The sequence below is a fragment of the Artemia sp. Qi Xiang Cuo genome, chromosome 16 (assembly GCF_049724085.1).
Source record: "Artemia sp. Qi Xiang Cuo chromosome 16, ASM4972408v1, whole genome shotgun sequence".
Lineage (NCBI taxonomy): Eukaryota > Metazoa > Arthropoda > Branchiopoda > Anostraca > Artemiidae > Artemia > Artemia sp. Qi Xiang Cuo.
The window spans coordinates 3,897,163-3,911,145 of record NC_142809.1 but is presented as its reverse complement, the minus strand read 5'-3'; the positions used below and the strand labels follow the sequence as shown (position 1 = coordinate 3,911,145).

Below are 13,983 nucleotides of genomic sequence, written 5' to 3'. Positions count from 1 at the left end.
TTTCCCAGAGTTTCTTCCCTATTAGACAGGGAGGAGGGAAAATTACCCTAAAAATAATTGAAAAGCACATTTTGGCAGCTAAAAACTTTTGAGACATCTGGTCTCTCCACTTGAAAGTAGCTGTTCAAACCCCCTCTTTCTTTTCTGTTTATGTCCATTCAGGCTTAATTACCAGAAAGCCAGTTACTTTTATTTGGAAAATCCTTTCGCTTAGTTTATTCAACTTGGTGTATGTTGTATGGGAAATAGTAAACTTTTTTAGTAGTAAAGAGTAAAAAGTTTGGCGCGCATTTCTTTTGAATCAACCAATCAGAATGATTCCTCCACTGTTCCGTCAAAGACAACAAGAGCCTTCACACATTGGTATGCCGTTTGGTTAGTTTTTGCTGAATATTTTCAAAGAAGGGACTTACATATTTTTTACTTTTCTGAAAAAATGATTGTTCAGTTGTTTACTGTGTATAATATTAAAGAATAATAACTATTACATTGTGTGAGCATGAAGTTTTGTTTGTTGATTTAAAAGCTGTGATTTAGCTGATTGAATAGTGTTTTGGTGCGTTTGGGCAGATAAATTAGACTATTGGAATAATAGAAGATAGGTTTAACTCTTAAATTTAGTAAGTTTATTTCAATTCTCGTCCGCGTTCATTTAGACTGAATTGAAGAATATTGATGATCTTTTTTTATTATTCACAGATAAGTGAGTCAAAATAGGCTAATAAAAACACCCAGCTAATAAAAAGACTTACCTTTGGAATCAGAACTTCATCCTGAATCCAAATACAACGATTTCGGTAAATTTTTCGCAGTTTATATTATTGACTTACGAATAAATATATATATACCAATATATTCCCTATATATACCAGTTCAGGGTATATATTTGCACATTCGGGTGGGGAGGGGGGGGGGTAAAATTTATTTCTTATGCAAATGAGAGGTAGCTTTAAACATTTACCACCACCCCCCCCCCCCAATGTGCAAATATATACCCTGAATGTAAGGGTGGGGGTAAAATTCATTTCCGACAAAAATGATCATTATATTCTGAAAGAGCATACAAAACGCATTGAGTGGTATATTTACTTTATTCGTGATCAATAATATGAACTGCGAAAAATTTACCATGATTTCTATCACAAAATATTACTCCCTTCCCCCTTCCTAATGGCGAAATATTTACCCTGAATTGAGTATATGCAATGCATTTTCCACTTGTCGCTCGTTTCTTCAAATTGGTTGAATGGCAAACAAGCAACAGCCAACAACAGAAACTATACACACACCCCCACCTAAGTATCAAATATATGCAATACAGGGTATATGTTTGACCGTTAGGAAGGGGGGTGGGGTAAAGTTTAAACTTACCTCCCATTTACATCAGAAACGAAATTTGCCCCCACCCACCCTAATGTAGAAATATATACCCTGAATTGGCATATTTAGGGGGGGGGGCTGATATTCATTTCCGATAGAAATGATTATTATATTCGTAATCAGCATCAGCAAAAAATCAGCAAAAAATATTATATTCGTAATCAGCAAAAAAGGCATCAAATGGTGTATTCACTTTATTCCTAACTCAATAATATGATTTGGTATATATTTAACGTGTTTCGCTTTACTTTGTCCCCCCACTCCAAATGATCAAATATGCAGCCCAATTTAGGCTTAATATTCTCCATAAATTTTCCCGTCGCTTGATTTTGTCGACGTTGCTTGTATACGATTTGCAGAAAAGAGTCACGTGTGGAACATTCTTGGAGATATATAATTTGGACTATATATTGGACTATTAGAGGGGGAAGGGGGTAAAGTAAAGTGAAACACTTTTAAGAATGATATAAGTAAGTATTTTTAAATTTTTAAAGTCGTTTTCAGGACTTTTGGTACTGTTCTAATATTTTTAAAACCGGTGAGGCATCCACTCGACAAAAGCAAAGATCTGATGCTGTAAAAACAGGTATTCAGGGGTTTCTCATTCTGGGAACTATATTTAAACTTTAGTTGGCACTTTCGCATTATCAGGGCCCCTCTAAAGAAGTCCAACAAGACATGCTACAGTCAAACGGGAAAGACGCAATGAGAAACCCGTTTTTGGAAGATGATTCAATACACCGCAGTAGAGAAACATATTGTATAGCATGGTTTTAAGATATTTAAAGTGTTGTTCTTTGGTGTTTTTTTTTTTTGGGGGGGGGGGAGGGTACCTAGGTTAGGTTAGGTTAAGTATTTAATAAATGCTATGCCTTGCCCCCCCACTCCCCCGAATGTGCAAATATATAGCCCAAATTTGTTTCTAAACTATTATATAGTCATCCTATTTTATTTTATTTCTTTAGCATTAACCAAATTTGACTTTTTAGAGAGTCCCTGATAATGCGAAAGTACCCTTTAGTTTTTTCGGGTTTAGGGGGGAAAAAGTACCTAGGGTAGGTTAGGTTACGTATTTAATATATGCTATGCTTTACCCCCAACCCCTAATGTGCAAATATATAGCCGATTTTTTTTTTAAACTGTTATACTTTTATAATGTTTTGTTTTATTTCATTAGCATTAACCAAAATTCACTTATCGCGTGTTTTACAGGTAATAGAACAGTACCGATCCTTTTAATGTTTTCTTCTGAGGAGGCCAACATCTGCACTAGTACTGGGAGATGTACTTTTCAAAATCAAATATAGGGTGGGGGGGGGGCTTCATCGTTTTCCTCACTTTTGTCTATGAAAATACCAAAAAAGGTGCTTTTCTATGAAAATACCATATAAAATGGTTTTTTCAAGATCTAGGAGGGGCAAAATAAACCAGGGGAGGGCAAATGCCCCGCGAGCAAAGTTTGTTTATTTATATATCAAAAATTCAAAAATTTGTTTATTTATAGTTTTGCTACTTTTTACGAGTCGGACAAAATTTTGCGGTGGGGGCTTGAACCTGGTATCCCCCCTGGATAGCCTACGGCCCTGGTGGTTAGTTTTCTCACAGTGAATCTTTTTTTTACGAATTTATAAAAAAAACACAGGAAAGACAAAGAAAAAAAGTGTCGGAGATTAATTAGAAGATCTTAAGGGTCTTGAGATCTCGTTGGGCCAGGATCTAAAGCCCTTTCTACAGGGGCGTCGCTTGGGAGAGGCGAGTGGAGCACTTGCCCCCTCCCAATAATTTGGAGAAAAAATTATGACAGCACATGCCACTTGTGTCTCTGGATGTAGACCCTTCCTGCCCCCCAATAAAAATGCTGGAGCTACTCCCCTGCCTCTCCAGTCCACGTGTTTGTGCCTATGCTATTGCATACCAGTTCAGAAATAATCATGCATCTAGTTTGAACATTTTTAGGACACTAGACTAGATAAAAGTAGACAAAATTACTGTCATTTGACCCTGTTTCCCAACGCTATTCAGCCTACCTATGAGAAAATCGTAGGATTAGCAATAGTTGTGTCTTTAGCAGAGGTGTATAGTCAGGGCAACAGCACGCACCTTCCTTCTTCAATATAAGAGTTTACGATTTGTCGTAATAAAGAGTTTACCATTTGAGTTTACGATATAAAGATATAAAGAGTTTACGATATAAAGAGTTTACGATTTGTAGTATTTTATCTTTATCAAATAAATAACCTGTTTTTTCTTTTTTTTTTATAAATGCCTTCCCCCTTCCCAAAATCAATTTTTCGTACATGCCTTAGCTGGTGTAGGGACAGCTTAACCGTTTTATTGTTTAAATGAATAATATTTCGACGGTCAATGGAAGAGTTTAAGCTTCTTAAGTCGTCAGCATATGTATACGGTATGACAAATTAAAATATAAATCTAATCTTACTTTCCATAAAATAAAGTTTAAAATATTGGTTTTTGTCTAAACGTAAATCTGCAATAAATCTAAGAAACTCGTAAGACACCTTTATGTTTAATTTATAGCCGGCATCTTTTGAAACGAAATGGAATTTGAGCTTTAATGGTTTGACAGCTGACGTTTGAACGCACAAGAAAAAAAAAGAAAAAAAGAGAGAGAAAATAAACAGTGACAGAAGTGATTCGCAAAAACTTAACTGTTTCTTTCGCACTTGCCCGAAAGAGATTTTCAGTTGTAATATTCCGAAATTGCCCTTAAAGTACCAAGGACATCGAAATAAAACCATTTTCTGCCCCTCGCCCTGTATAGAACCTATTTATACCCGAAAACTGCAACTTGGTTGTTTCAATTTTTGGTACTTTCCCATTATATGGGCCTCTAGGGTTAACCGCTGTAGAGTAGGCAATGATAAAACCCGTTTCTGACGTGCTAACCGGTTTAGAGTAGGCAATGATAGTTTGTTTTTCATTGCGTATACGTTATTAACTGTGTTTTTTTTGGGGGGGGGGGGATTTAGGGGGGAAGGTACCTAGGTTAGGTTACGTATTTAATATATGATAAGCTTTACCCTCCCCCTCCCCCTAATGTGCAAATATATAGCCTAAATTTGTATCTAAACTATTATATGTTCATTCTATTTTATTTTATTTCATTAGCATTAACTGAACTTGACTTTTCAGAAATGCCCATATAATGGGGAAATACCCTATTTTTTTATTACATCTTCGCGGCTCCATCAACAATGATGATATGCCGCTATTCCTAGTGATTTCCTCATTTTATATTTCGCCTGTGACATTTTGTTGTACGTTTCAAGCAAGGATTTCAGGGATTACCTCTGTTGGAAGGCTTTTCCAGGTGAAGACGGATTGCTGGGAAAAGCTCATTTTTAGGTATTGCTGATGGGGTCTGCCCAGCTCTGGGTAATTCCGCGAAGGTCGGGGACTTTTTGCCCTTAAAGGCTTTGCTCTCTCAGAAACGAGCGTCGATAACGCCTGATAGAGGGGAACGGATACAATTGTAAAAGACCGACATGGTTGCAATGTCGGAACGATCTTGGATCCGTTCCAGGGTATGGCATCATGGTTTTCAGAAGTTGCTGCTCGATCTGCTCTATTTTGAGCGCTTTAAAGAGGAACGATACAGCTTTTTGGAGCCGTGACAAAAAGATAATGATGCGCCAATGTCGCATCATTAGGGAAGTGGTGAGGATTCCCCATGTTTTATGAACACCAAGAAAAGACTTGGTCCAAGAATAGGTCCTTCCGGTACCCCTGAAATTATGTTTTTAATTAGGTTTTAGGACAATATAAAATTTATGTCAGTGTTGTCACGTGTAACCGTGAAAATACATAAGCAAAACTAATTAGTTAAATTTGACAACATATTTCAAAATCCAAACATAAATAAACTGTTGATTCCCGACGACGACTACACCTTCAAAGGAAAGATACTCCTTCTTACGCTGTTTGCACAGCTTAATGACTGTTTGTAGCTTATTTTTCTTTCCCGCCCTTTTTTTAAAATATAGGATCTGCTCTTACCAAAAATGGCATTGGAGGTATTTTTCATTATAAATTGGAAGGCTCAGTTTAAGAGCAAAACATTTTTTCGACTCTTTAAGATTTTCTTTCTTTCTTCTGGCTTAATTCTATACAGATGAAGTAATTAGGTTTTTTTAAGTGGGTTACTTGTCTCTCCAGAAATTACAAAAAGTTAGTAAAAATAAGTGATTGACTTGATAAATACGCTACAGACAGGAACGTCCACTGGAAGTTTTTTAGGAGGGGGCTATAATAAAAAAAAAATCGTTAATCTGAATTCAAAGTGTACGGAAATTCAAGTAAATCTAGGGTATTCGGGGGAGCGTTCAAGCGTATGTGACGCTTGAAAGGCTTTACAGGGCGAGGGTATGAAGACTTTCAGAATCATGTACACCAGATGGCGCTTGCCAAGCGTGGCAGAACTATGACAAGAGGTTAAGAAATTGTGTCACGTGGGTTGGAACTATATGGCACACGATATGATCCGAGCCTTACATCGGAAGGTGGAAAGAGGGCGATACCCCCTTGTTTCAGAGGATTAAAAATTAGTTTGAAATCGCTTGACTTGACGATTTTTTTTTAATTGCTTAACAGAAAAGTATTTTTTTTTATCTTTTTAAACCGGTTCTTAATTGTACTTTTAGCAGAAATTAGGTGTTCCACCTCCCCTAGCATTTAGGATCTTTGTTGCTTGGATTTACCATGTCTAGCGATCGGTGGCTAGCTAGTTATTGATAAGTAGCTAACTGCTTGATAAAAGTATTTAATACGTTTCTATTTGGGACTTCCTGATAAAAGGCCCTGATAGGGAGCGAAATAGTTCTTTGAATCCTAAATCCTTGACTCATTCGTTATATACCCAAGACCAAAGAGTATGGGTAACTTATAAGAGTGGAAACTGGGGCTAGTGTCTGCAAAAAAAGGATAAACACCATCTGTGTGTTTGGTAACACTTAACATTTTTTCAAGCTTCGTAATCATTTTTCAGTCAGGAACTGACATCAGACTCTTATTAATCACTGATTTTACCAACTACACACATTGAATTGATTGTTCTTATTATTGCATTGAAAAAGTGCCAAGCGTCGCCAAACACTAGATGGCGTTGAGGGTTTTTTGTTGATATTAGCCCCAGTTCCCATTCTTGTAAGCTACCCATACTCTTTACCCAAGATGTAAACCGAGTATGCGTCGAAGAACACTGTTCAAGTACCTCTCAGAATGGTTCATTTCCGCAAATTTCTGTAGTGAACGTTTCATTTTCCATTTTTCCCATCAGTAAAGAAGGAGGAGCTGGAAGCAAGACAAGTAATTCAGGATTTTGACTCGATACTTATTATGTAACATCTCTTCATAGGTTTGCGGAGAGATCTTAGGCTTTTTGTATCCTTTTCTGAATCTCGCTGATTTTATTTAAGCTTTAATTCTCATGCCAACCAGGCCTGCCAATTATCAATCTTCTATAGCCTGAACCTTGGTAAGCTCTGATAAGACTCCCCGTATCATCAGCATAGCTCAAGGTCAATAATTGAGAAACATTTCTAAACATGAACTCCCAGATTGGGAAAAAAATAATGCATTGTCAAGGACCCAATGGATCACATAGGGGACTCAAGTGGTCATAGGATGACATACCCTTTCTTTTTTTGGCCAGATAAGCTTCCCTGCCTATATAATTGCCTATGTCTGCAGCCCCCCCAGGCCATCCCCTATCTTTCGCTCTGAAAACAATTGCGTGATGTTATTTACCGGGTAGGTGAAGCCAGGCAAGTATTTCCCACTATGCATCCAGTAGGTTTAATTAAGATGGTGAATTGCATTTTTTATAAATCAATTTTAAGTAAATAAATAATGTGAATAAAATGAATGTGAAAATATTTTCAATGAAATAAAATAGAAGAAAACTATTACATGAAAACTATCTAATCTTGACTGAAGTCCGTAAATGTAGCCGTTTTACCAGTTAAAAACTAGAGGCGATTTCATGGCAACAACACTTGGAAACAACTTCCCATCTAGTTGGTAAGACGGTAAATCTATTTCTTCTGGGCACGTAGGAGAAAATTAAAGGTGAACAAGCCCATCACGTTTCCTCCAAACTCCATATTTTTTCCTTGTTTTCCCATAATTCTTATAATCTCCATATAATTTGTACTCCCTTCGATATGTTGGTCCTCCGTCTAATAATCGACCTCCTTCTTATGTCCGGATTACTCCCTACCTAGTTGTGTTTACCTGTAAAACATCCAGTTTTAGATACAAGAATTTTTCTTTTTAGTCTGCGTGGCGTTGGAGCCGTTTTGTCCGTTCTACTCGCAAGAAGTGTAAATATTATATATATGGTGTCATTGAAAATGTTTGGAAAAGGATTGACCTACCTTGTTACCTTACTTTGGTCCCTAACCTTGGTTGTTGGAATTTTTGATGACCCTTTTGCCGACGCAAATAGTAAGTAAAGATTATTTGTAATCTTGATGCTAACCATGGATAGACTTTAAAAAATCAAGAGAAAAGAGGAGGTGTCAAAGTATGGAGTTACCCCAGTTTTGCAATGAGTGAAGTCGTGTTCATATACTACCCTTTCCTTACTGCTCTTTCTTGAACACTAAGACAGATCATGGGTATATCAGGCCTCAGTCTCCTGAGCAACTTTTATATTCAGTAATGTCGAAATATGAAATATTTTACTAGGCGTGTCAGTTTGAATTTATTTTGGCTGGGATAAGGGGAGATAAATTTGAAAAGAAAAAACGAGTGAACGACAAAAAAAATAAGGGATATTTATGGCACCAATTGTAAACATTTTAGTATTTTTCGGGGGGGGGGGTTAGACTTATAGGCTCTCTTACATAAACTTAGCTCTCCTAGGCTCTCCTACATAAACGTCTGCGGGCCTCCTATTCCCCAGCTGCTTGAAAATGTATTAACTTAATAGATATTAAGCTCATTATATAGATTAACAAAAATATCTATGTCATGGAAATAATTAAAATGATAAAAGCAATTCTATTTAATAGATCCCATAGGATTTATCAAACTGAGTTGCTTCAACAAATTTTTATTTCACTTCATTTCAAAAGAAACCCTTTTGACCTTCATATTTTTTAAGAGCTTCAAAGAGTGTTTAAACTACGTGTTTATTTTCCCAGCAAAAAGCTGTGACTTCGTATGTTTTTTCCCACTGAAGTTTGTTTCTTCAACTTTTTTAGAAACAGCCGAATCTCATATGAAGCTAAAAATAAATGCATTTTGACATAGTAACTGAAACAGTTTTGTTAATAGGCTGCAAAACTGCCTAGAATTTAATGCTGAATTTGGCCTTTGTGGGTTCTGAATTCAGCTTATACCGGCGTATGGGGGCCGAATTCAACATAAATGGGTGAAAAAAAATCAAATAATTTGCAACTGTATGGATTTGATTTTTTCTTTTGTCCCTTCAACTGGAGAGGCAATGAGTTAGGAATTCAGTTTATATTGTGTAATTCAATAGACTTTCAAAAACACAAGTTTTTCTAAAAGAGATATATCTGAACCATATTAATCCATCCACCCCTCCCCGTCATGAAACTTCATGATTTCTAAATAAAATCCTCTGTAGATAATTTACATATAATGCGCTTAGCATCTACCTTCTCCAGATATCTGACACTCCTCTCCCTACAAAGTGACCCTTGTTCCATGCTATTCTACATATAGTTCTATTTTGAGTTTGCAACTTAGACATATTCCCCTAGTGGGCTTAAATGAAGCAGTTGCATACGCAAAAGTGTATTCACTTCATAGGAGGTAGCATACTCTAAAAAAGGGAGGGGGCTTCAGACATGTACTTCACCAAGATCTCAAGATTGTTATGAGTTTCTCCAAAGAGAACATACAGTCCACTTGTAAAAAATAATATTATAATATAATAATATCTTCGAATTATAATAATAATATATATAATATATAATATTATATATATTATAATATATAATATTACAATATTATAATTCGAAGACTTTTTGTTATTTTTTGGCACAGTGTTTCTAAAAAACATCCAATTTAATGGTTGGGTTGTTTATCTCTTCAGAAACTCCATTTCTTGTCTTTAATGTCTGTCTAGATGTGTCGTTCAGCAGTAGTTAACCCAAAACATTAGTTAAAGTGGTTTTGAAAAGGTGGGGCTATCCTTCTCACCAGAAATAAGCAATAAGGTGGTTGGCTTCCGAAAATACGATAAAAAGGTAAAAACACTGAAATTAAAGAAGACTTTTTACCAAGGAAGTATATGAAAATAACCTCTCTTTTTTCCTCTCCCCAATATATGTGTAGGCTGAATTGCCTGTATTTTTCATTTCATTTGCCCATTCTTAATATATTTTTTTAGCTTGGCAGGGATAGAATTGCCCCCTAAAGTTTATTCTTACGTCTCCCTAATGACGTTATGAGGAGTGCCAAAGATTAGGACAAAAACATGCCATTATCTCTAGCTTAAAAGGTTACTAGACAAACTTTTATGTGCTATATACCAAAATCCTGCTGTTATTACTATTGCCAGGGAATAGGGCTTCCCTCGGCGAAAGGAAAGACAGTTTTTTAATCCATTCCGCAAAATAACTTTAATTTCGTTTTATTTTAGTCGGCACACTTTTGTATATTTATATCGGCGAATTTTTCTAGACTCAACGATCAAATTAAATTATAATGTGCTTTATAAAATATTTAGCAAAAACCTCATTAAAATTTATTATAGCTTTTCCAGGTATTTGTGACGTCATTTTTATGGGATTTTTCCAAAATTAAGGCCAAAAAAAATTTTAATACCCTTTTTCCAAAAATACTATAGTCACCTTTACTAGGAAAAGTTACATATATATATTATATATATATATATATATATATATATATATATATATATATATATATATATATATATATATATATATACGAATATATATATATAACTATCGCTCGTTCAATAAGATAAAATTTTCGACCAATCTATGCAGGAAACCGCCTTAGGCAGACAGTTGCGGCTGCTCCTCCTTCACCCAACTCTATGTTTTCCAGCTTTGCATCCTTTCATGAATATCATCTAGCATCTGCAAAACCTGACCTAATTGTTTTAAATCGTCATTTATTTAAAGAAGACAGGAAAGAGTATTGTTCAATACTTCTGTATTAAAAGTATGCTTTCAATAATTACTACTACTACTACTACTACTACTGCTAACAACTCACCGCAGCACCAAGCCGCCTGAGGCCAACACAGCTACGCACGCTCCTCCTCCATCCCAATCTATTCAAAGCCTCCCTTTTTACACCCGCCCACGAAGTTCCCATTTCCTTTAAATCTTTCTTTATGACGTCCTCCCATCCCAGACGGGGACGACCTGCTTTCCGCTTAGCCCTAGATGGTTGGCCGAAAAGAACAATCTTCGGCAATCTGTCATCCTTCATCCGCACAACGTGCCCTAACCACCTCAACCTTTCTTTCACTATAGCCCTAGAGAGCGGTATTGAACCACATTTTTCGTATAGCCTATTGTTTGAAATACGGTCAGTCAGCCGGGTACCCAGAACAATCCTTAAGCAATTTCTCTGGAAAACATCTAGCAAATCTGAGTAGAGATGCATTATTGAGTCCGAACAGGACAAAATTCGGTTATCAAAAGAACGTATCTCCTATCAGTACACCAAATATGGGCATGGAGTAATTAGTGAGAACACGTTGTTAATGGGGTCAATGACCTAAATTTCACAACAACAACATCGACCTTGACATTCGCTGAGAGCGTGCACTTACATCAACATCGACCTTGAAACACCTGTGCTGTCGACCTCAATTCACCTATCGTGAATCAATAATTCCCCTTAGAAACAACAAATTAATTCCCCTTTCTTGACAGATCAATCAATCAATGACATCATCTGTCAGACTTTAAAAATTTTCGCCTAGAAACGATTCTCCAGGAATAGATCCAAGTCATTAATGTCTTTGCCTCGGAAACAACTCTTTTGGTCGAACTCCAAAGGATATTAATAACCAAAGGCCATGGAAACAATTAGGCAAGAAGCATCTTAGCGATGAATTGTTTTAGCGCGCAAAAAGGTTTCATATTAATTTGAAATGTTTTAGTGCAGAGATGCCAATAACAAAGGAACACGCTGAATTTACGTTTAGGGATTATTTGGGCGAAACCGTTTTAGACAGGTTATGGAACTATTTCGGCGTAACGATTAGAGACATTTTAAAAGATGATTTTAGGAAAGATTTTAGAAGAGAATTTAATGGTGAAACTCTGTGGTCGTTATAATACACAAGTTTCATTTGAACAGTGTTGTGAGGTCCTCTAACCCAACCCCAAAGGGTTCCAATCCTCCTACCCCAACCCCGAAGGAACCCCCGGTCCTCAAAGGCCCCCCAAGCTCCCAAAGGCCCTCCACCGGTCCCCAAATGTCCCCCAGGCCCCCAACTGCCCCCCCCGGACCCTCAAAGGCCCCCCAAGCTCCCAAAGGGCCACCGGCGCCCCAAAGGCCTTCCAGACCCCCAAATGCCATCCCCGGGCCCCCCAAAGGCCCATAGAGCTCCCAAAGGACCAACGGGGTCCCAAAGGCCATCCACCGGTCCCCAAATGTCCCCCAGGCACCCAAAGGCCCTCCCTGTGCCCCAAAGGCCCTCCCCCGGCCCCCTCCTCCTCCTCCCTCCTCCTCCTCCTCCCACCTCCTCCTCCCTTCCCCCCTCCTCCTCCTCCTCCTCCTCCTCCTCCTCCCACCTCCTCGTCTCCTCCCCTCCCCCTCCCATTCCCTCCCCATTTTTTTTTTTGTGCATTGAGACACAGAACGACCCCCTCCCCCGGCCCCTCCCCCTCCAAAGGTCTGATTTTTTCAAAGTTCATTTTGAATTTCTTTCATTGAAATGCAAGAGTTGGAATATTTCAGTAGCGTTCGCTCGTGTTATAACCTGTCACAGCTACATTTTCTTAATTCTTCAATGATTTTTTTGAAATTCATTAATCTAAAATAACGAGATGCACTAAATAATAAGAGTTTTGACCTGGTATACCTATTCAAAGAAACATTTTATTTATTATAAAAATTTCATATTTAATTTCATTCGTTGAAATTCAAGAGTTGGAATATTTCATTATTGTGGTTTCATGTTTGCCCTTTAAACTTCTACTTTCAATGAAAATTACGTTTTAAATTTTGAATTTCTGTAACATTAATTATAGATGTTTTCTAATTAACTTTTTTTTTGTTTTGTTTCAACTTGTCACATTTAATTCTTCTAAATTTTTAAAATTACAGGTTGTATTTATGTAGATTTATATAAAGATATTTACTATTTCACTAGTAATTGGTCGTTGTACACATAATCACAGTTAAACGCTCCTGATTTTTCAATGTTCATTTCGAATTTCTTTCGTGGTTAAGCAAGAGCCTGTAAATTCTAGCAGTGTGTTATTTGAGTTTACCTAGTCACAGTTACAGTCACTTTAATTTTTCCAAGTTAATTTGAACTTCTTTCGCTGACGTGCAAGAGATGAAAAATTAATGTTGCTAAGGTCAGCGTTTTAACGTGTAAATGTTAAAGTTTTATAATTTTTACAAGTTCCTTTCGAATTTCTTTCATTGAAATGCAAGAGTTGGAATATTTCAGTAGTGTTTGGTTGAGGTTTACCTTGTCACAGTTACATTTTCTTGATTTTTCAAAGTTCATTTTGAATTTCTTTCGTTGAAATGCAAGAGTTGGAATATTTCAGTAGTGTCTGGTTATGGTTTACCTTGTCACAGTTGCATTTTCTTGATTGTTCAAAGTTCATTTTGAATTTCTTTCGTTGAAATGCAAGAGTTGTAATATTTCAGTAGTGTGTTATTGTAGTTTACCCTGTCACAGTTACATCCCCTTAAATTTTCAAAGTTCATTTTGAATTTCTTTCGTTGAAATGCAAGAGTTGGAATATTTCACTAGTGTTTGGTTGTGGTTTACCTTGTCACAGTTACATTCCCTTATTTTTCAAAGTTCATTTTGAATTTATTTCTTTGAAATGCAAGAGTTGAAATATTTCAATAGTGTTTGGTTGTGGTTTTCCTTGTCACAGTTACATTCCCTTAATTTTTCAAAGTTCATTTTGAATTTCTTTCTTTGAAATGCAAGAGTTGGAATATTTCAGTAGTGTTTGGTTGTGGTTTACCTATGGAAAGTTACATTTTCTTGATTTTTCAAAGTTCATTTTGAATTTCTTTCATTGAAATGCAAGAGTTGGAATATTTAAGAAGTGTATGGTAGTGGTTTACCTTGTCACAGTCACATTCTCTTGATTTTTCAAAGTTCATTGTGAATTTCTTTCATTGAAATGCAAGAGTTGAACGATTTCAGAAGTGTATTGTTGATGTTTTACTATACAAACTTAAATTTTATTGTTATTTCAAAGTAAATTTTGATGTAAATTCGTTTAAAATATTTATACTGAATATTTCAGCATTGGGTTGTTTTTGTTTACCTTGTAACATTTTCTTTTCCTTCAGTGTTCAATTTTATTTTTGAATTTAATTCGTTTACATGCACGAGTTGAAATCTTTAAGTAGGGGGTGGTTGTGGTT

General features: G+C 36.4%; 1 protein-coding gene across 2 annotated transcripts in view; it reads left to right on the top strand.

The window, feature by feature from the left end:
• The first annotated feature begins 410 nt into the window (after positions 1–410).
• The window catches only part of LOC148942487 (transforming growth factor beta receptor type 3-like), a 246,130-nt gene continuing 232,557 nt past the window's right edge, over positions 411–13,983 (top strand). For both annotated transcript variants that reach the window (XM_089102668.1, XM_089102667.1), the window contains exons 1-2: positions 411–620; positions 7,676–7,845. In XM_089102668.1, the coding sequence (XP_088958794.1) occupies positions 7,737–7,845 (109 nt within the window). In that variant the 5' untranslated portion in view covers positions 411–620; positions 7,676–7,736. The remainder of the gene's footprint in view (positions 621–7,675; positions 7,846–13,983) is intronic.